Here is a 22,843-nt window from a genome sequence, read left to right on the forward strand (position 1 = left end):
AAAAAAGATGAAAATATCTAATAATTTCAAATGGGTAACTAACATATAATACCTAACATTTAATAGCACTCCCATTGGATATTATACATACATACATTCAAATTAACATACATTACCACATTTTTTCATAATGATGCAGTTTTTCACAAAATTATATAAATCATAAGCAATGTGATGACAACACTACTATAAGAGGGATACAAAGAAGTAGTACAGAAGGAAACAAAATAATGTACATCAAGCTGTTTACCATTATGCTTTCTATAATTGCTAAAGACTAGAAATAGTTCAACCAAATAAAACAATGGAGTATTAGGTACCCATTAACAATGCTGTATACATGGGCAGTAAATATAAATAAAAGTTTATATAAAAAAATGTTAATTTAAAAAATAAAATGTAACAATGTATTTTATATAAATGGTGCAACAAGAGACAATACATTTACATATATGGTTGGTGTTTCTTAGAATGAAAGAGCTTTGTTCTATAAGGCTAACCAGTTAGTGATACACAGTTCTCTTTCACTGTTATAATTAAAATGTCCAGTGAAGCGAGTTTTCACAATTTTATTTTTTGAAAAGAAAGCAAAATGAAGAAGAATGAAATGGAATTATGGTTAAAAAAATTCTAAAATGAGGAGGCTCAAAGCTAAGAGAGGCAAAGGAAAACAATTAGTTAGAAGGTATTTTAAAATCTATTTAAAAAGCAAATTTTACTTTACTTAAATGCTTTTAACATTATGAAAAGTACCATCAATTTAAAAGATTGATCTAGACTTCTAAATTTTACATACTAATTTTAGAGCATCTTATATTTTTAATCTTTAGCAGATTTCTTTTTTTAATTATCTCCTTTTGGGACTTGGAAGGTAAATTGTGAAGAACATTAAGTAACTTATAGTTTATATTAAAAGCTTTTCAATTATTTTACCCTACTATATAAAGAGAGCTCTAATGACACTCACCATTATATAAAGAGCCCCCTTCAGCATATTCCATCACGAGACACACCTAAAAGAAACATAGGCCAGAATAATTAACCACAGAGTAATGACATCTTAGGAGACTTGAAAGATAACTCAGTTCAGCCACTGATTTCATAAATGCATTAAAAATCATTCTTGGGCCGGCCGAGTGGCGCGATGGTTAAGAACTGGCTTGGGATGCCAGAGGACCCCGGTTCGGATCCCACATATGAGGGCCAGTGACACTGCCCTCTACAGCTAAGATGCTGAACAACAGCTCGACCTGGAGCTGGGCTGCCGTGAGTCACCGGTGACGGCGTAGGCTGCAGCCCCTGTGGCAGTGGGTTGCCATGGGCTACCGTGTGTAACCAGCAGCCAGCGTGAGCAGCCAGCAGCCACAGTGAGCGGCCGCCCAGAAGCCAGTGGCTGATGCCTCACTCGGGAAGAACGCAATGATGGTGCCAACTTGGGCCAGTGAAGCAACGTCCTCCACAACTAGACCGAAGAACAAAAACGACAGCGACTTGTCTGTTCCCCTTCCCCCAATTCCCCACCGCTGTTCCCATCCCCCCAATTCCCCAATAAAAATCTTAAAAAAAAAAATCATTCTTCTGGCCCCTACTATGCAAATGGTACTAGGGGAAAAGAAAGGTATCTATGATTTAAGTAAGACCTTATCTTCTAGGGGCCCACTGTCTAAGAGTTAAGATGTATGTAAAAACATAAGCACAAGATCTTTGGGGACTTTTTCCAGTGCTAATGAGTAGGTGCTCTCACAGAATAGGATAAGCTTCATAAGAAGATGGTTACTAGATAAGAACACCTAAGACAACTCCTTCAATATACTGTGTTGCTAAAAGACTAGAAACAAATACATAAGGTACAATTTTTTTTCAGAAATAATGTAACATCAAATAGCTTCATAAACTACACATCTGCCATGTCATTTCTTATAGACAGGTGACAATGCAAAAGTGACAAACTTACTGGATTCAAGCAGGCTCCATATAGCTTTACAATATTAGGATGATTCACACGGGACAACTGCCGAAGCTGTAAAAAAATAAGGTTTCGTTTAAAAAGTGCTAGCTTTTGAGGAACTGATTTCACAGCATTATTAAAATCTTAGGGTTGTAAAAAACGTTAATCACTCAATAATCACTATCTACTATGTAACAGGCATCATAAGTGCCTGCCCAGAATGCCAGAGAATATGAGGTATGATAAAAAAATATGGTGAATACTGATGCTGAGTGCCACACAACGGAAAGGCAGGAATCTTCAGTAAGCGAAGCAGTGCATGGAACCTTAGTAACAGTGCGTGACAAGTTTCAACTTGTTCGGTGCAGTTGGGTGTGAGCTACGGTTAAGAGAAGTGTGCCGTAGGGCCGGCTGAGTGGCACGTTGGTTAAGAGTTGGCTTGGGATGCCAGCTCTGCGCAGCAGGATCCCTGTTCGGATCCCACATGAGGGCCAGTGACACTGCCCTCTACAGATAAGATGAACAACAGCTCGACCTGGAGCTGGGTTGCTGTGAGTCACCGGTGATGGCGTAGGCTGCAGCCCTTGCTGCAGTGGGCTGCTGTGAGCTACGTGAGTGGCTGGCAGACAGTGTGAGCGGCTGACAGCCAATGTGAGCTGCCGTAAGCCACTGTGAGTGGCCGTCCAATGGCCTGCGAGCGACTGCCTCACCCGGGAAGAGCGGAATGATAATACCAACATGGGCCAGTGAAGCAACGTCTTCCCCAACTAGACTGAAGAACAAAAGGACAGCAACTTGGCTGTTCCCCTACCCCGATTCCCCCAATGCTGTTCCCCTCCTCCAATTCCCCAATAAAATCTTTAAAAACAAATAAATAAAAAAAAATAAAGTGTGCGGTAAATCATTCTGCATCATGACAATGCTCCGTGTCACACATCACTTCTGTTATATGGCAATTTCTGTCAAATAAAAACATTACAGTGTGTTCTTATCCATCTTATTCACCGGATCTGGCACTGTGCGACTTCTGGCTCTTCCCCCAAGTCAAAATGATTCAGGACATCAAGGTAGCCATGACAGCACAATTAAAGACACTCACAAAAGAGGACTTCCAGAACTGCTTCAGAAAGTGGCAAGAATGATGGAACAAGGGTGTTCAAAGTGAGGGAAGTATTTTGAGGGTGATTAATGGCAATGTGTCTTTTACCATAATAAATTTTTAAAATTTTAACATTCACTGTATTGTATGATCACACCTCGTACCTGCCCTAGAGCTCTCGCAGTTTAGTTGAGGGAAAGACGTGTACCAAATAATTAAGGCAACGTGCAAAGTGCCATAACAAAGAGTTATGAACAAGGCATGATAAGTACATATAAGAAGAAATTAATTTTGCCAAGAAATGTTTAGGACGCCATCCCAGAGGTGGTGACACTGAGTTATCGAAGCCAGAAGAAGACATGTCATGGTTGTCATCTTCATCTTCATAGCTATGGTTGAATAGTTTACCTACTCTATGGTGGCCCCTGGTGGCATTTTATAGATATTATATAATTCTCGCAACTCCGCAAGGTAGGTATTGTCAATTCCATTTTAAAGGTGAGGGACCTTTAAGATAAGGCTCAGGGAGGGTTAAGTGAGCTGCTAAATACTCTACAGCTAGGAAGTGGTGCAGCCAGAGTGTGAACTTTGATCTGACTTACAATCTGCATTCTTTCTGCATGCTTGTACTCTCTTCCCTACACTCCATCTCCCATTTCTTGAATTAATTCCCTCCTCTCCATTCCCACCACCATTGCCTTAATAATCCCAACTTGAATGGCTGCAGTAATTACTATAGCCTTCTCCTAGCTGGTCTCCCTACCAGTTTTAATCTTCCCTGATCCAATGATTCATATTGAGGTCAGTAAACAGTTTGGCTGTACTCATTTCTCTTGCTCTACACCTTAAACTTCTATTAATGTATGCCCCCAAACTGCTTCTTCCTCTCTTTGTTCTCTCCTTCTCCTCTTTCTGCCTTTTCCCCTCTTCCTCCTCTCCTTCTCTATTACCTACATTATACTGCTGGCTCATATGAAGTCCACTATGGTAAATCTTTTTACTATATGCAACTAGAAGGCTGTATTTTTCTACAGCCAATATTTGTGAATTTTCAGTCCTAATAGAAGAATTAATATCATTATTTATTACATATTCATTTATTACAGATAATTTATTATATTTCATCTTGTTAAGATTCAGCACTGAGCTTCAGATAGCAGATTATTCAAGCATTTGTTCCTGCTGCCTCCCCAAAGCCCACTAAGAGGTATTTTTTTTCAAAGCTAAACTCAGAAGGATGAAGATAATGTGAAAGTTTTAGAAGTTGGAAAGCAAATAACAAGCAATAACTGACACAGCAGACCTAAATGATAAGAAAAAGTGAGAAGCAACCAGATTTAGCTCACAAAACCTCCAAAAGATTGGGGACTGATGGTAGTCTTAGGTACCTATGCAAGTCAGCTAATAAAAGAGTGGAGAGATTGGTTGGAAGTTAGACCCAAAGATCCTCTTCCTCCCTGACTTCAAACAGCTTAATGACTGGCTCTTTATTATCTGAAAGATTAGAGGTTGATGCTTTAGAGAAGGTATAACAGAGAGTCTCTGGATTGGGGGACTCCAAACAAAACTAAAGAATGAACTCAAAGTAGTTACCTCTGAGAAGCAGAAAACTTGATGGGAGGAGATGTAAGGGATTGAAGTTTTTCTAGTAAGAATACGTGGAGAACCACTTGACAATTTAAAATACATGTTGTATAACCTCAATTAGTATTTTTTTCTCCTCCAAGCTATTATGGTTTTTTTGATTCTTGTTTCCTAGAATTTAACACTTATGCTTTAACATCATTTTGTCAAACTGCTAAAACAACAGTATTTGATCAATAACCTTATCTACATCAAAAGCAAAAATTATGAATAAGGCAAGGCTGAGGTCAGGCTCCTGGAGAATACTACTAGAGATTATCTTTCTTTATGATGCCATCAAACCATTCATTAGCATTTCTCAACTCATTCAATTACAAAAATCCACTTCATCATATCACAACCAAGTTCTCATTTCGCCATGCTATACACTTAAAAATATCATGAAGTATATTTTGAAATTATAATTAAATAAAATCACAGATATAAATTTAAAAGGATAATAAAGACCACTTATCCGTTGGCCAATGAGGTTAAAAAGTGATAAAACCATCAATTTAATGAAGTACTGAGATTTAATATACAAAATAGAACAAAATTAATAGAGAATAAGCCTGATAATATAATAATCTCATGACTATTGAATTCTCCTTCATCATCAAATCTGTAAGAGAACAGAGTTGTAAATTTTCATGCTAAATGGGAAAAACCAAATTTGAACTTATTTCCCTTAAATAATCTCATTTAAATTTCTAAAAATATCCAGTCAAAAATGAATGCATACAATTTCCCTTCTTAATTTTAGATAATGGGAGAGAATAGCATTTCTTTTGTATTTTAAATTTTAAATTCTATGCCTTGAAATAGATCTGAATTACATGGATAAGATTATAGTTCAATTCAGGGATGAATTCATTAATGTAGTTAAGTCTCTGTTCCCCCTAATTTTTAATCAGCATCAAGTGTGAATGAAAAAAATATTCCTATGGCATTACCTTTGGTTCAGCCAAATTGCTGACGTTCAAGTATACAGAGAAGTGACAATTGAGAAACAATTTTTTTCATAATTAAATTCACAGAGTATCTTAGGTGACAAACTACACAACAGAAATGACATCTCGACTTACCTCTACAATAAAGGCTTTCCTCTCCGATTCACTTTCTATTTGTTTAATAGCAACATCTTTTGCTCTCCACTTAGCTTTGCAAACTACTCCAAAGGCTCCTCTTCCAACAACCTGAGTTAAAATAAATAATAATAACTTGAGAATCAGAAACAGATATATCCAGTCCAACAGATAACAATGAAACCAATCTGAAAGACTTATTAAAGAAGGTTTTAGAACATCACTATTTGGATTTGCCACTAAGTGTGAATTTTCATTAAAGTGAGGATAAATTAAACGCACTTGTCTCTATCTTTGACAGTTCATGGTCTAGAAACTTCTTCATTCTCAAGTGAAACCAAAACAACAATCAAAGAGACTCTTGGAGACAGGAAACAAAACAGGCAACATGAATAAGAAGATAAATCGTTTGGGAAAAAACAGGAATATATAATCAATGTTTTAAGCTATCATATTTATGAAATTAAAAATAGCTTTAAATAACTCAGTAGGGGTAGATAGTGAAGGGGAAAGGATAAAAATATAGATGATAAAACACTGTCCACTGTAAAGGTTAGACAACATGGTATTATGTATAAAATAGAATATATTTTGTCAAGAAAATGAAACAAACTGCTGATGCATGCTGCAATATGAATGAACCTCAAAACACTACACCAAGTCAAAGAAGTCAGATATGAGACCAAATATTGTACAATTCCATTTATATGAAATGTCAAGAAAGGGCAAATCTAGAGATATACCGTATTTCCCCATGTATAAGATGTACCCTTTTTCGAAAAATTTGGGGTCTAAAAACTGGGTGTGTCTTATATACAGTGGTTGTAGATTTTTTTAACTTGCATTTCCCGCTTTTTTCGCGCTTGTTTTTGTGCTTCAATGGATGAAGTCTTCTGGAAACAATCTGACACCAGCAGGAAGAGTGAAGAAACCAACTATACGAGAAGTTTGTACCTGGGTGAAAAGATCCTGGGATAATATCAAGATTGAGATCGTTGTCATTTAAGAAGTGTGGCATTTCAAATGCCATAGATGGAACTGAGGACAAGGCAATATATGAAGACAGTGATTCATCATCAGATACAGATGAGGGCAAGCTAATGGGAGTTTTGACAGTGATGAGGAGTTGTATGAATATTATGATGAATAAAACTTGAGTTCAATAACTTTATAATATAAAGTTATATTATAATAATATAAATAATAAATAAAATAATAAATAAAATAATGTATTATTAATTGTAAATTAATTATAAATAATAAATAATAAATAAATAAATAAATAAAAAAGGTTAAAATATAATACTTTTTTTTTCAAATTTCGGGACCCAAAGTTAAGGTGCGTCTTACACATGGGGAAATACAGTAATAGAAAGCAGACTAGCGGTTTGCGTGGGTCTGAGAGTGGGGATTAACTGTAAATGAGTAGGAGGAATTGTACCAAGGTGATGAAAATGTTTGAAAACTGATTTATGGTGATGGCTGCACAGCTCCGCAATTTGTACAAATCACTGTAACACTTTAAATGCATGAATCTTACGATATGCAAAATACATCATTAAAGTTATTTTTTTTTTAATTATAAATAATATTGGGCCACATTGCATTATTGTTGAAGCTAACTGATGGGTACCTCCTGGGTTCACTGCTCTCTCATGCTAGTCTTTTATAAATATTTGAAATTTGTCATAATACTAAAATAACAACAAAAAATAGGTTTTGATACTTGTTAGAACAAAATCATTAGATGTTATCATTGTAAAGGACCTTAGTTAAGTACCATCTACTGCAATCTTTCAACTGCCAATGGATCTAAGTACTTTTCCTTAACTGAAAAATCTAACCTCTCTATAGAACAATTATGATGTACTTTTCATTAAGTAGGCACTGAGCTAAGTGTTTTACATACATTAGGGCATTTTACACAATCTTTGGAGACAAGCACTAATGCTATCCTCATTTTACAGATGAGGCACCTAAGTTTCAGGAAGTAAACTAACTTACCCAAAGCTATATAGCTAGAATTAATAAATAACAAGTGTGGTTTGATGGCAGGCAGTCCAACACCAGAATGTTAGGGATCCTCATTAGTACATACATATCTGTATCATATCTCAAAAGTAGCAGTGACATCTTCCCTTGAAGAAGGGACACTTCACTTTAGACAAACATTACATGAACACATTCCTGGGCACCAAACTCTTCTATAACAAAGCTGGCTGTAGCTAGGGTAATTATGGACATTTCTCGCCTTGCTGAATGTATATAACCACCCAAATGACTAACATTTATTGTTTACCATATGCCAGGTACTAGTCTACATGCTTTCATGCATTAACACATTTAATCCTCCTCCATTTTAAAGGTAGTAAACTGAGTCACAGGGTTGTAAATTGCCCAAGATCACAGGGTGAGTAAGTATTCAGAGAAGCCAGGATTTGAAGTCTAGAGTAGGTATTGACCAATTCGCTCTATTCTGCCCGTGTGTGTCACTGGCTTAAAGGAAACTGGGCTGCCTCTAGGCAAAAGCAGGACAGTATCTCTGGTAGCTAGTCTTTCCTTGGTGACTCTCCCTTTCTAGCCCAGGGTGCTTAAGGTTCTCCTGCTGTTTAGGCTCTTGCTCTCCTCCACACCTCTCATAAGAGAAAAGAACCAACTTCAGTCATTTGCACTTGTCATCCAGTTACTTTAACAAAAATGGGTATTGGCTAAACCTGGCACCATTAAAATAACAGAAAGAGCACAACCGGACTCTAGTGCCCAACAGACTTGAGTCTGAATACAGGCTCTGTCTACCCATTAGCTTATTAATGCTGGGCAAGTTAATGTCTTTGAGCTTCTGTTTTCTCAACAGTACAAGGAAGCTGCTTACATTTTCTTCAGTGAATATCTAGAGAGTTCATAAGTCAAAACCAGGCATTTCCTTAAAGACTACAAAAGAACAATAAGTGCTTGGAGTTGGGTATGTATCAGTGTAAGAGGTTGTTACTACTCTTTTCTCTCACAGTTAACCATAGTGAATAGCAAACGGGTCTGAAAACAAATTTCAACTTTACGGCAACACTAGGCTAAAAAGATATGGATATTACTATGAAATAATGATTATGAAGTAATTTACTATATTCTTCAACCATGCATTTACAAATACATTAAAGCAACTGGTACTTAGTAGGTCTCCTCCTGTTTCATTTTTCTATTCTCAGGAATGTCCACACAGGGATTCCAAACATTGTATTTGTGGATCATACACTTGTCACAAAAACTGTTTTAGGCTTATATGCATGACTAATAGTGATGCACAAGTGCCACCTAGTGCTGAGATGATGGCTGGCTGCGCTTTCAACTTAAAACAATGGGAACAAAATGTGGGCAAATCAGGACATGATAAACTTTCTCCCTTTTGCTTAAGAAAGCAATTTTTTGGAACAGTCTGAAATATAAAACAGGCATATTCATGTAATATGAGCGCCCACGGCCTTAAGAAGCCTCTACTTACATTAGGGCCATAAGCTATTTTATACGTATTGTGAAACAACAGAACTAAAAATGATAATAAAGAAAGTTCAAGATGCCCAAGGTTGTACATATAAACTATATTACATGATAGGAGAAATAACTGCTGTGAATTCAAAGGAGATTAGAAGCACAGAGTCAGTGGTTAAAGAATTTCAATTTCTGAGTATCTAATGATTCTGATCACCAATTCCAATGTGTGGAAGAGGGGTTTCCCCACACCACCAAGCAAACCTCAGATACCGGCTGCGTATCCTACAATTAAACTCAATTCTGACACTATCTTCCTGGAGATAACGACAGATTGCATAGGTTAAGGGCTCAGTTCTACAAGATGGCCCCCACCCCAACCTCAGCTGCCAGTCACAGGCCCACCTGTGCTTCTGACCAACGACCTATAGTTTGGAGGCTCCAACGACCCACGCCTTGGGTTCAATTAATTTGCTTGAGTGGCTCACAGAACTCAGATATTTTACTTACTAGATTACCAGTTTATCATAAAAGAATATAACTTAGGACAGCAGGATGGAAGAGATGCATAGGCACGATAAGCAAAGGGGCACGAAGCTTCTGTGCCCAACCTGTGCAACATTCTCTTCCAATCTCGAAGGGTTCACCAACCTGGAAACTCTCGGGATCTTACCCTTTTGGGTGTTTATAGAGACTTCATTACACAGACACAACTGATTACATCACTGTCTATTGGTGATTCATTCAGCCTTCAGCCCCTTTCTGGGGGTCAGGGAGGTGGGACTGAAAAGATCCAACTCTCTAATCACAAGGTTGGTTCTCTTCTTGCAACCAGCCCCCATTCTTAGGTGTGTTCCAAAAGTAACCACATTAACATAACAAAAAAACATACAGAAGACATGCTTATTACTTTCATCACTTAGGAAATTTCTGAGGGTTTGGGGAGTTGTGAGTCAGGAACCCTGGACAAATACCAAATATATATGAAAACTACACTGTGGTCACCTCAATGACCAAATATATATTTCTTATAAATCACCTTATCACAGTATCACATTCCCATTTTCTCAAATAGCATAAATGTAGGAATATTAAGGGTGAAAAGAAAAAGGATATAAAGAATTGACCCCTGCCTTCCTGGAATGAAAGTGAGGTAGAGAAGAAATTCAACGCAAAATAACAGTACTTGTACAATTTTTTAAATACAGCTGAAGACAGCCAAAGGTGAGAGTACATGATGGTGTCTAAAGAACCACCCCTTCGCCTTCTGGGACAGGTTTAGGGATTAGAGGACAGAAAGGACTTGTCCCCCGACTTCTCAATGAGATCCCCAAGAGGAGGCAGCTTCACAGAATATGCTTTGCCAACACGGGAAGCTACAAGAGAGTAAGAGTGGCAAGGGAGCCAGACAGAGGGAGGCCTTACTCAGGTTCTCTGTGCCCCAACACAACATGGAAATGATACAGAAAAACTCTTGCTAAGAGAAAAGAACGGTAACTGAAAATTAACGAGTCTCCTCATTGCAGGAAGGAGGCTATTGTAGGGCACAGAGTTGGAACCTACACCAGAGGCTGTGGGATGGTAGACATCTCAAACACAGGGAGCTAAGTGAAGAGCTCAGCTGAGTTTGAGGATCAATGAAAGCCAATGGGGAAGGCCCAGTCAGCAAGCAGGGAGAAATGGGGTAAGGTCGTCTGCTTTCAAGAGGTGAAAATGAGTATTATGTCAAGAGAACAAATGACCCTCATTTGTTTACTCCTTAAATCAATGTTTCTTGAATGTCTACTATATCCAGAGATATAGCAGTTGGGATTCCAGAGATACAGCACTAAGTAAGACGAAGTTCCTGGTCTACATGGAATGTACTTTCAGTTAAAAATAGAGGGAAAGAAGACAGTCAACAGACAAAAAGATGAATAAGAAAAGTATCAGACTGTAAAAAATGCCATGTAGTAAAAAAAAAAAAAAAAGAAAGGATGATATGACAAAGAGACCAGTAGAAACGTCAGTTAAGATAGTATGGGAAAGCCATCCGAGTAGGTTACTAACTTGATATTTGAATGACACAAGGAACCAACCAAAGAAACAACTAATGATAAGGCCCTAAGGGAAAAAACAAAACAAATAACCCTCACTCACTATTCAACAACATTGAACATCGTCTACAGGCTAGGTAGGCACTTTCCCAGGCACTCAAGACATAGAAGTGAACAAACAAATCCAAATCCTTGCTCTTAACTGCTTATAGTCTCATGGTGGGAAAACAAATAAAGAGGAAGCAAGGTATATAAGAAAAAGATAAAATATTTTAGAAAATGATAAATGTGCTAAGGAGCACTACTGTGTGTGTACACGTGTACGCACTCTCCCCACCCCAATTTTAAACATGGCAGTACTGCAGGGCCTACTTTTCACTGAGAAACGTGACATTTTAGTGATGACTTGGAGAAACAGAATGTTCACTGTGGGCGTTGCACAGGTGGAGAAGGGAAGAGTGAAGTAAGATGAGAGACAGGCAATCTGGATCCTGAATGGCTCTCTGCATCATGAAAAGGAGTTTGAAGTTTAATCTAAGTGCAATGGGAAGCCAACTGGAGGGATGTAAGGAGGGAAGATGTGATATGATTTTACATTTAAAAAAATCATTCTAGCTCTTATGTAAAGAATAGATTGTAGGGAGCTAGAGTGTACGAGTATCAATAGAGAGACCTGGTAGAAGTGTTATCACAGCAGCCCAGGTAAGAGAAAATAGCTGTGAGGACAAGTGCAGAAAAATGGGCAGATATGGGATATGTTTTACATGTAGTCAAAAGAGCCTGCTGATAGTCTGCATGCAGTCAGAACGGGTGGAGAGGAAAAGAGATGAATAAAGGGTAACAGCTAGATTAGGCAACAGTTTAATGAAGGATAAGAAGAATGCAGAAGGCACATTTTTAAAAAAATAACACAGAATTCTGTTTTTGTTATACAGAGTTTACGATGCCTATTAGATATCTGGGTGAAGATATCCAGAAAGTAGAAACATGAGTCAGGGAGATGTCTGGAAGGAGGTAAGAATTTGGAAGAGTCATCAGCATTCAGGTGGTATTCCTAGTCAATCGACCAGATGAGATCACCAAAAAATAACATGTAAATACTAGGGTCCCAGAACTGAGCTTTAAAGTACTTAATTTCAAACACAGAGAAGAAAGAACTAAGAAAAACTGAGAAGGAACAGTCAATAAGGCAGCAGGCAAACCAGGAGAGTGTCACAAGAAGCAGAGAGAAGAATTTCAAGAAGAAAGCAGACATAAAAACAGCAAAACATTAAGCCAATGGCTCTTAAAGTGTGGTCTCTAGGTGAGAAGCGTCAGCATTACCTGGAAATTTGTGAAAAATGTAAATTCTCAGGTAGATCTCAGCAGTCTGTGTTTTAACAAGCCTTTCAGGTGATTCTAATGCTTGAGCATATAACCTATATTAGGTTATATTAAAAACATAATTAACAGTGAGACCAGAGAGCCCTCCCTTGCTGTTGATATTATTTATGGAAGTTTTCCAGAGTATTGAGAAGTGATCTGGGGCAGAAAAGGAGACAGAGAATTCTTGTGAGCAATCCAATGTTTTTCTTAACATATGGTAGGTACATCAGTAGAAAAGAGTGACACAGATAGCAAATTGACACACACTGACAACTGAGGTAAACAATGAAAAACCTAACATTCAAACTAGAAAATACTAAAAGGAAGTCAACCTTTTACTTACTACCAAATTTCTAATTCAAATTCACAAATCAAAAATGCTTTCTGAATTGCATCCATATCTGAATAATACAAGTTTCTTTGATACATTATCATTAACAATTATTTTGAATGACAGCTTTCCCCAATGATTAATTTTCACCAAAAGTGTAAAACAGGGCATACATCCAAATTACAAGCATCTCTCTCATCACACATATCCATCTAAAATGGTGAACCTAGAAATAAATATTTCAGATATTTTTCACAATCCCTCATCTGTAAAAATAGAAGAACAGAGGAATGCAGAGAGGACTTTGGTTTTAAAGGGGAAGTCAATTTAGAAATATTTCCTTCTAAATTTATGAATGTTTTCTAAATTAAAATGTTCTTAGATTAATTCTCTTATGATATGCATCTATCATAGGTTTAGTCCTCTTGGTTTTGGGTCCACAATTTTAGTTTCATATTGTAAAGCAGGTTTAAATTTAACTTAATAAAAATAAAACAGAAAAATATGAAGTGTTATGTAGAATATTTCCATGTAATATTAAAAGGCACAAAAATCAAAATCAGAAGTTGTGGTAGGTGTGTGTGTGTGTATGTGTGTGTAAAGCAACTTCTTTAAAAATTCATTGTCTTAGGATGGAAGACTACCCCATTCCTTAATCCAAGTGACATTATTAAAAGACAAACGAACACCTAAACTAAACTAAATGGAAAAGGATGTATGCCCTTGTGCTTTTAATTGACTATGAAATAATTCTTAATTGTCCCCAATTCATGTTATTTTTAGTTCAGTAACTATAGCTGTCAGTTTGATTTGGCCCCATTCTGTGGATTATGTGAATGGACCCTGGCTACGCTGCCATTGCTCTGGCTAGAAATTTGGAACATGATGGAACGAGCATAGATCACACATTTATTAGAGAACTTGGAGCCTCCAACTATTTCAGAACTTCAATATCTATTAATAAACTGTGGCAGAGTAGAACTGCCATCTGCTGACAAGGCAGACTTGATAACACAAAAGTAAAGCTTTGATTCAAACTTTCTTTTGAATTTTTCATGCAGTTTTTAAAGCCTGCCATAAGACACCTGATCTACTTAATAGGCCTTTCTTTCAAATAATATTCCTGCATCATCTTTTAAGGTACACATTATAAAAGTTATTGCTGTGGCAACCTCCTCACTGTGATAAAAATTCTAGATCTACTGACACCAATGCTCACTAAGTTTCACACAGACGAGTTTATTAATTTTGGATATCCATAATTAAATACTAACAGGTCTATGGACTCAATTTAATTCAGGCCATTATCAATAAGGTTTTTCTCTATTATCAGTTGCCCATATACTCACTCATAACCTAAAACTACAAAATACATATCACTGCCAAAGTTCTTTCTATATTTCCCTTTTAAACAAAACCTCTGCGTGTTTCTATAATGAAGCCTGTGAACATATAAATGCTGCAATAATTACATGTGCCTTGCTCATATGGAATACTTTGGTCAACAATGTGAGTCTGCCTTTCAAAAAGCAACCATGACAAATAGGGTCTTTCTGCATTTTCGTAAAGGCTCACCAATACGTGGCTTACTCATAGCACCTGACCTTTTACAGCATCTTTTAAACCTGCTAAACAAAAAGTATTTGCTAAGTAAAATAGAGTGTTATGGACTCAACATTTGGAAAGAGAATCATATTTCTTTTCTAGTAAAAATGCTGACTTAGACAAATCACTAACTGATCTTAACCTTTGAGATATTAGAGAACCATAAGTGCACGAAATTCTCTTGATTATGCTGGGTAACTTAATTTACTCACTCAACAAATATTCATAGAAAATGTTCTAGGTGCTAGGCATTGAAGTTCCAAGTGTGAATAAAGCACCTTACATGCAAGTACCATGAAGGATAATAGAAGTGACAAAGATCAGGGCTGCTCAGGAGAGCTTCTCTAAGGAAGTAGTAGCATTTGAGGTGGGGCTTGATTGGTGAGAAGGAGCCAGCCACGTGAAGTTCTGGGGGAAAGAGCATTCATTTTTAGGCAGAGAATAACTGCAAAGACAGTTCATCTTAGTGCTTTTCCCAATCCATGGTGCTTACTTTATACAAACTCTAGTTTCTGTTTTCCACTAGGTGGAGCCTTCTGTATTAACCCTAATTTCAAATTATAGCTTCAGTGATCCATTTACATTATATTCAGTTTTAAATTTGTGGTTCTGAAAATGTAATTATTAACCGTTCGGTGTTTACTGTAGTCTCAAAATTCAAAATTTTGAAGGAGAGAATCCTAAGATTCTTCCGCTCATCGTCCTCAATACCTTAGCAGTACTGTGCACAGAGGGGAATGTTCATTAAATGCTCAGGACCAACCACTATAAAGGAAATCAGCATTTTATTTCCCTATTCTCAGACTAAGTTTGTTTATAGAGTACCGTGGAAAGAACTAAAGTGACACTGTAAATCCAGTGGAAAGAGCAAGTGACTCAGGAATGAGAAATCTCAAATTCAATTCCCAGCTTTACCATTTACTTAGGCTTAAGGCTTCTGGCAAATCAAACTCCATGTCCACCTGCCAATATCTATAAAATGGGGATATCACTTGCCCTGTCCATTCCACGAGCGATCATGATCACTGTCCCTAAAGCTCACTGTGGAAACAAGCATAAATACTGGAAACAATATATATGTTTTCATTTTAGAACTGGAAAAGATCTTAAGCGATCTTGTTCAATCTCTCATTTTACATGAGAAATCAGAGGACCAGAAAAATAAGGTGTCTTGTTCAAAGTTACTGAAATATATTATGGCAGAATCTAAATTTTCTAAATACCCCGTACACTTCTCGCCATACCACACTACTTTCACCTCTTCTTGCAAGCTAGTTCCCAATGTACATACTTCACAAATTATTCTAACATTTTCTACACTCAGATCCAGAATGGTAAAAACTAAATGACTTTAAAAAAAAAAAGGACCTATGCAGCTGTCCAAGGCTGAGACCTTACATAATTGGTATCAGGATTGAATTTAGGAAGGCCACACTGATAATAGAGTCACAATATCAGGGATGTAAACATTTAAATCAGCTGATGCCTTAAACATAGGCATCAACTAAATGACTGGATAGTTGGTCTATGGTTGGAGTATTTTTCTTACAGTTTCAAATTGAATCAATGTACTGATTCAATTACATTGTTATTTCACAAATACAGAATATGATTGTCTTTATTTATAGGCAATATACTTGTACCATATAAAAAATTGAAAGCAATGTAAAACATTTTTTGTTTCTTCTCCCTTAATGATTTTAACCAGGAAGCAGAATCTAAGTTAAGAAATAGTTATTGAGTATCCATGGTGCACCCTGGATCATATAACACAGTTTTAAGTTATGCAAATGAAGAAATCTGATGGAAATTATGTAATGGCTACAACATCAGAAAGATCCAAATTCAATCTTTAAAGTGCAAATAAACTGGGTATTAAAAAAACCCCTAAATTAAATGACTGCTAATATTATAAACTTTCATTTAAAAACAAAAAACTACTTCTCAGGAATGTCCTAAGTATACAAAAAGAAAAGTTGAAACATTATCTAAACTGAAAAGTCTTTGGAAATATAAAAACCTAATCATAAGTTAAATGGCTTTGGGGGAAGAGGAGCAAAAAGTTACGTTTAGTCTCCTTTTAATAACTTTCATTCCTTCAAGAAGCAAGAATGTAAAATGCTATAGAAAGCAGTGTGGAAAAACTAAGGTTGTAAGGATCAAATGATGTAATGCAGTGAAAGCATTTGGTAGACCATGAAGTACAAGTTATTATTATATAACAATTTGTAGTCTACAAGCATGACAGTTCGCCACAGAGTAGACGTAAACGCTTATTTAAAAACTGCAATTCTTTTATACTGACTCACTGAATTTTTATTCTTAAAAAAGAATGCGAGCCATGAAAGCTGGATAAACTATCCACTTCTGAAAAAGGAATTTATCTTAGCCTCAATAGGAAAAACAAAAAACAAAACAACAAAAAAAACCATATCCACACACACAAAAATCTCCCCCTTTTCAAAATACAGGTCCTTCTTTCAGCTATGTGACCTTAAAGCAGGTCACTGTTGGACTCTGAAACTCAGTTTCCTAGTAATATGTGTCAGGCACTGTGTTGGGTGTTTTGCATATGTTGTCTAATAGGATCTGTTATACAGATAAAGTGAAATAGAAATTACACCTATTTTACAGTTAAAGAAACTAAAGTTCAAAGGGGTTAGTTAGGAAACTTGCTCCGAATCACACAGCTATTAAGTGGCATATTGGACCTTCCTCTAACACCAAAGACCTTGTTCTTCCTTATGAAATCAAGTTGTTCTCCGTGATCTTTAAGGTTACTTTATGAAATACAAAAATATGATTAAGTAATCTATTATTCTTCCAAAACATGCATAGAAAAGAAACTTATTTGTTAAGTGATCATTATCGTTTAGCTTGTCATTACCTAAAAATAATTTTGGATTTTTAAAATAGAGATAACTGAAAGTCTGTAATATAGGACATAGAGGGCTCTTCATGGAATATGTAATGCAAAGTACTTAATAAATTCTAAAACTGGTAAGTAAATGGTAACTGATAGACACTATTTTCAACCAAAGGCTTAATTAACACTTTCCAGAGTGTCTTTAAAATATATATAGTTTTTGCTTCTCTAAATGTTATGGTCCTTGGAACCAATTTACTCCTCTGAATTTGAAAAGAAGCAATGTATAAAAGGCACATTATTGTTACCCTTAAGTTACTGCAAAATAAAGAATGGATTCTAAGAGCGTTTTCTAAGAGCGATTTGTGGTCTGGTGTTACATTATAGTTGTCACCGAAATAATGATCTCCTCAGAATACGATACTTGAAACATCTTTTCATCGTAGACCAGTCTATATTACTATTGTTGAAATTCGTCTAAATTAGTCCAGCTGAAGGCAGAACATTTTATATTCCTTACTGCTCTAGGGAAGCGGGGAAACAAACCATTCAATCCTCGGGGAAACACTTCGTTAGATATGATGATGTATTAATTTACCAAGCATTTACTGAGCACCCACTACGTGACAGGCAGAGCTAATATCGAACACAACAGTACAATCTTTGCCCCTTAAGCACACCATGTCTTAATGAACTGAAACTCCAAAACGGCCACGGTCTTTGATGAATTTATTACTTACAGATGAGAGAACTGGTGGACCACACTGTCTCACCAGTTCATCCTCCTGTTTGAGATGACCCAAATCCAGGCACCGGAGTATCAAATCCAAACTCAAGAGTGCCGAAGTGAGGAAAACATAAGAGCTACCCCCGAGCAGCTGAACGCGGAGAGTCCGCTCTACACCCGGTCTCCGTGGGGCTATTGGGACTCCCGGGTGAACCCCGTGGGGCTCCGCGAATCAGAGGGGCCGCGAAGGCGCCTTAAGAGTCGACAACAGGTAGAGGTGGGAGCGGCCGGGGCCGGCGCCTCCGTGCCGGGCCTCGCTCACCTCTTCCACCTCGATCTCCTTGTAGTCGATCTCTTCAAAGTTGAGGACTTGAGAGGGGGCTTCGATCATGTCACCGGCTGAAGACGATGAGGAGGAGGAAGCGGCGGAGGCTGTAGACATGATCCCTGGCGGAGCCCGGGGGGCCCGGGGAAGCTGCCGCCCGGACCCTCCGGGGGAGACCCGCGCCCACCCGCCTCCTGACCGACTTTCAGCCTGGAGCCACGGCGATCCGTGGAAGGGACAGGGGCAGCAGCCACAGCCGAGTCCCCGCTCCGGCTCCGCTGCGTTTTCCGCCGCCGGGCCCCGCCCACTAGGCTTCCGGTTCCGGCCTGAAATCGGAAACAGGAGGAGGGCAGTGAGCTCGAGGGAGGGGAGGGGAGAGACAGTAACTGAGAGAAAGGAAGGACAGTTTTGGGGGTGGGGTGGGGGAAGGTAAGAGGCTAGCTTGGATCTGTAGAACAAATTTCGCGAGATCTCTGTTAAAGGGCCTCAGCAAACAGGTGATACCGCGAGATCTGACGCTCTGACGTAATCCAAATGCGCGAACGGAAGTGGCGCGGAGCACGGTGGAATGTCTGTGCGGTTGGTCCTTTAGGAACCAGCGGGAAAGATAAAAGCTATGGTTTCATCTCTGCTTGGTGAACTATGTTTATGGCCTTGGTCCCTTTTCTCTCAGAGACCCGCAGACGGCCCGGGTACTGTTGGACTGAGTTTTTGTGACGAAGCATTTTGGTTTCACCCCTAAGCTAAGCTGAACAAGTTCTTTAAGCAGCCTTGGTAAATGTGTTTTCCTCAGTGAGGTAGATGGAAGGAAGCAGTTGCTCCTGTTACATTGAACCAGTCCCTGACTCTGAGAGATTCTAACGGAAATAATACAGAGCGAGCCACCGCATAGAACCTGCATAACAATATGTAGACTGAGATCTCAAGAACACGAGTTCACGTTAGATAAGGTAGATATTAATAGTTTGACATAATTTGTTATGTTCATCTGAAGTTATGGGTTGCATTAATATTAACAGTCCATATAAAGTGATTAACTTCCATAACTGAAGTCTTTTTAAAAATAAGGTTTTATTGAGCCAAAATGCTAGCCATAAAGAAGACGGGTCTGGGAGCATGGAGTCTAAACCACCAGAAGCGTGGCTAAGTAGAAAAGACAGCATGTCTGCCCTCCCAGAGTTTTGCAACAGTTTTTATACATCAAGTAGGAGGAAGGGAGAAGAAAGAGGTAGTCTTAAGTAATTTACAGTAGCTGTAGGAAACGTGTGGGAGGTGAGACAGGCGCAGGGTCCACAGAAAGAAATGTCCGTCTCTGTAGATTGGCTGTGGGTAGCAGTTAGGAAAGCCCATGTGTAAACTACAAGCGGAGGCTCCTGGCGTTAAATGGTGCCTTGTTAAAATCATCTGTAGTAATAGCCACCTGGAAATCAATCTAAAGTTCCAACAGGCGATACAAGGATTGTGAGCAGTCTTTTAGCTGCCCAGCAGCCATTAACAGATTAACAGTTCTGTCTCACTGTCTGGTGGCTGTAATTTAGAACATCTCCGAATTTTTTCCTTGCCAAAAACAATTGTGATCCTCACAAGCTTGTAGAACTTAGGTAAGTGTATCTCCAAGGCAGATAGAGTATTGCCTGTGTTGTGCTATCAACACGGTTTTTAGTTTTAAACTAGCTGTTAAACTGTAATCAGTTTGACTTGAAGCCTAACTAGGAAAATTGGAGTTAGAGATGAAGGTTAAGGACTAAGGATGAAACCCTGTGAATGTCAAATTTTAAGTCTCAGTAAGAAACTGAAAAGGAACAGAAAGGGGGAAACAGGGAAACGGTGATAAAAAATATCACTGGAGGAGAGCTTTCCAATTAAGGAGTAGGCAGCCAAATAAATGCTGTACAGAGGTAAGTTAAACACATTTGGGATTGCAGATAGGTTATTGGATTTGGCAATCAAGAAGATAGGAACTCCTGGAAAACATCCTGTCATATTTTATTTGTAGTTCTAGTGACACTCGATGATAGTTTGGTGAATGGATAAAAGAATGGAGGAATAATTTATTGTACACTCCGAATAATTTTACTCAAGGTCTTGACTTCCTATACAACTTTTATAATGATGACTCCCAATCTCTCCCAGTACTCAAATTTTTCCTGAATCCTGTCCTGTTGGACATCTCTATTTAGATGTAACCTAAATACCTTTCATGCTTGTGAAAGCAAATTTAAAAGTTATCACCCTTCACAAATTTGTTCTTCTGTGTGCATTTTCTGTCTCTATGAAGGATCCCAGCATCTACTCAGTTGTGCAAGTGAGAAATGGCTTCAACAATAAAGGGGATTAATTGGCTTAGTTAAGTGGAAAGTCAAGAACTAGAACAGGCTTCAGGTCTCATTTGATTTATAAAGTTAATGATAGCATCAATAATGAGTTTCCATTGTAGTCTTCTGGCTTTCGTGGTATTTGCCATTGCTCTAGAACTGTGTTTCTCAACCTTTTAAAAAAAATTATTATTGCCCCCCTAAGGAGTCGTTTAAGACTATTTCTAGTGCCCACCAAAGCTTTAATACCACAGATGTACTGTATATCTCTTTATGTACTGTGTGCATATTTCTGCTTTATACATAAAAATAAGTGTTTTTTTTTCTTTCACAATTTTCACCCCTTGGAAGTGATATTACCCCATGGAGAATGAATGCTCTAGCAGTTTCATTTTTCATATGACATCACACTTTCCAGTACAGTGACAGGCAACACCTCTTTTGCTAGCTAGCTGTCTCAGAAGAGTAGGGGACTTTCTTTTTAAAAAGACTTTGGCAACTGTACCCTTGAATGAGGAATGGAGGACAGGAGGTTTGAGGTTGCAAATATCTTGTTTAGCTTACATCCAGAACTCATTGAAACATGGGCTTAGAGAAGGAGCAGCTGCTAACTGGAAGAAAAATCTGAAGATATAGGGGGCACAAAGCAGGGAATGGTTGCCGGATATGCAACAAATGTTTATTATTCATAAGTCTGCTCTATACCTAGAAAGTGCTATCTTTACTCCCTGTCTCAGAACCAGATTAGCCAACTGATCAAATATTATTCTTTCCAGGAAATTCTGAAATAGTTTTCTGCTGTTCTATATTCAAAACTGCAATATGCAGGGGATAGCTAACCCCTTAGCAATTCAGTGACACTACTGGAGGGCAGTCACTCAAATTCATGCATTTCTTTGATATTTGAGTTTGTTCCATTTTTCCTATTCCCCACATCTTCATCCTAGGTCTTTCACAGCCCATGGAGCTGCTGGAAGAGTTTGTGTGGCTGGTCAGAGTAGGTCTGTGAAGGTGGAGTAGAGTCTTCTGGCAGGTGGAGCTTCAAGGCATTCTCTGACATTACATATATTTGGGTTGTCAGAAAAGTCATGACGTATTTTTTCTATGTTTTTCGTTGCAAAAATGAGTCATGACTTTTCCGACAACCCAATAGCTGACATGTCCATTTGCTGCTAATGCTCTTCCTTCCCCTCCTCCAACCAAGGCAACTGCATAATGGTACCCATGTGTCCTGTAGATAAACTCTTCTTAATTGTTTTGAAATACTTGGTGTGGAAAAAAAACAATGGGTTTCAAAATCCATTTATATTATCACAAGAAATTTGAACATTAGATTTCCCATTTAAAAAAGAGGAAGAACTGTTAGAATCTTTAATATGATTTCAACTATTGTAAACTTTAAATGGTTGTAAAAAAATTACAATTTTTTTTATTTCATTGCATGAACAAAGTTTCTTTGAGGACTGTCAAAAATTTGAAAAGAGTCTTGATCAAGAATTGATAGTAGGCATTTCAAATATAAAACCTTACATTAAAAAGTTATATTTATGAAGAAACCTTATTAAAAATTCCTATTAAAATTTTAAAAAATATATTTGATATGTGTACAAATTCAGTGTTTAACATCGCTAATACTATATTTATTTTTTCAAAATTACATAGTGTGAGAAAGCATTGGTAGTTTTTTTTATTAAGGGACCAATAGATACCTCCAAATTATTTCCAGGTCATCCCAAAGTATCTTACAACATAATAACTTTTTGCATCTGCCATGACATGAAAAGGTTTGAGAAGCACCACGTCAGAGTTATCACAGTAGTCAAGGCAAGAAATACTAGTGGTTTAAACATAGGTAGTGGCATACGGTTTATAGATAAATGAATAGATTTCAGAGATTCTGAGCAAATAGAATTGGTAAGATTAGCGATTGGGGGGAAGGAGATAATGGAGAGGACAATGTAAAGGATGATTCCCAGATTTCTTACTTGTACAACTCAGAAGACGAACAAGGTTTGGGGAAAAGAGAATAAAGAAG

The 22,843-nt window shown here is 37.7% G+C and overlaps 1 protein-coding gene across 2 annotated transcripts in view; it reads right to left on the bottom strand.

Annotated features, from left to right (window-relative positions):
• Positions 1-19,004, bottom strand: part of MAP3K7 (mitogen-activated protein kinase kinase kinase 7) — a 67,173-nt gene extending 48,169 nt beyond the window's left edge. For both annotated transcript variants that reach the window (XM_019655027.1, XM_019655026.1), the window contains exons 1-4: positions 18,491-19,004; positions 5,756-5,866; positions 1,955-2,020; positions 968-1,013 (exon numbers count right to left, since the gene is read on the bottom strand). In XM_019655027.1, coding sequence (XP_019510572.1) covers positions 968-1,013; positions 1,955-2,020; positions 5,756-5,866; positions 18,491-18,610 — 343 coding nt within the window. In that variant the 5' untranslated portion in view covers positions 18,611-19,004. The remainder of the gene's footprint in view (positions 1-967; positions 1,014-1,954; positions 2,021-5,755; positions 5,867-18,490) is intronic.
• Positions 19,005-22,843: the final 3,839 nt, after the last annotated feature.

Source organism: Hipposideros armiger, unplaced genomic scaffold, assembly GCF_001890085.2.
Source record: "Hipposideros armiger isolate ML-2016 unplaced genomic scaffold, ASM189008v1 scaffold_234, whole genome shotgun sequence".
Taxonomy (NCBI): domain Eukaryota; kingdom Metazoa; phylum Chordata; class Mammalia; order Chiroptera; family Hipposideridae; genus Hipposideros; species Hipposideros armiger.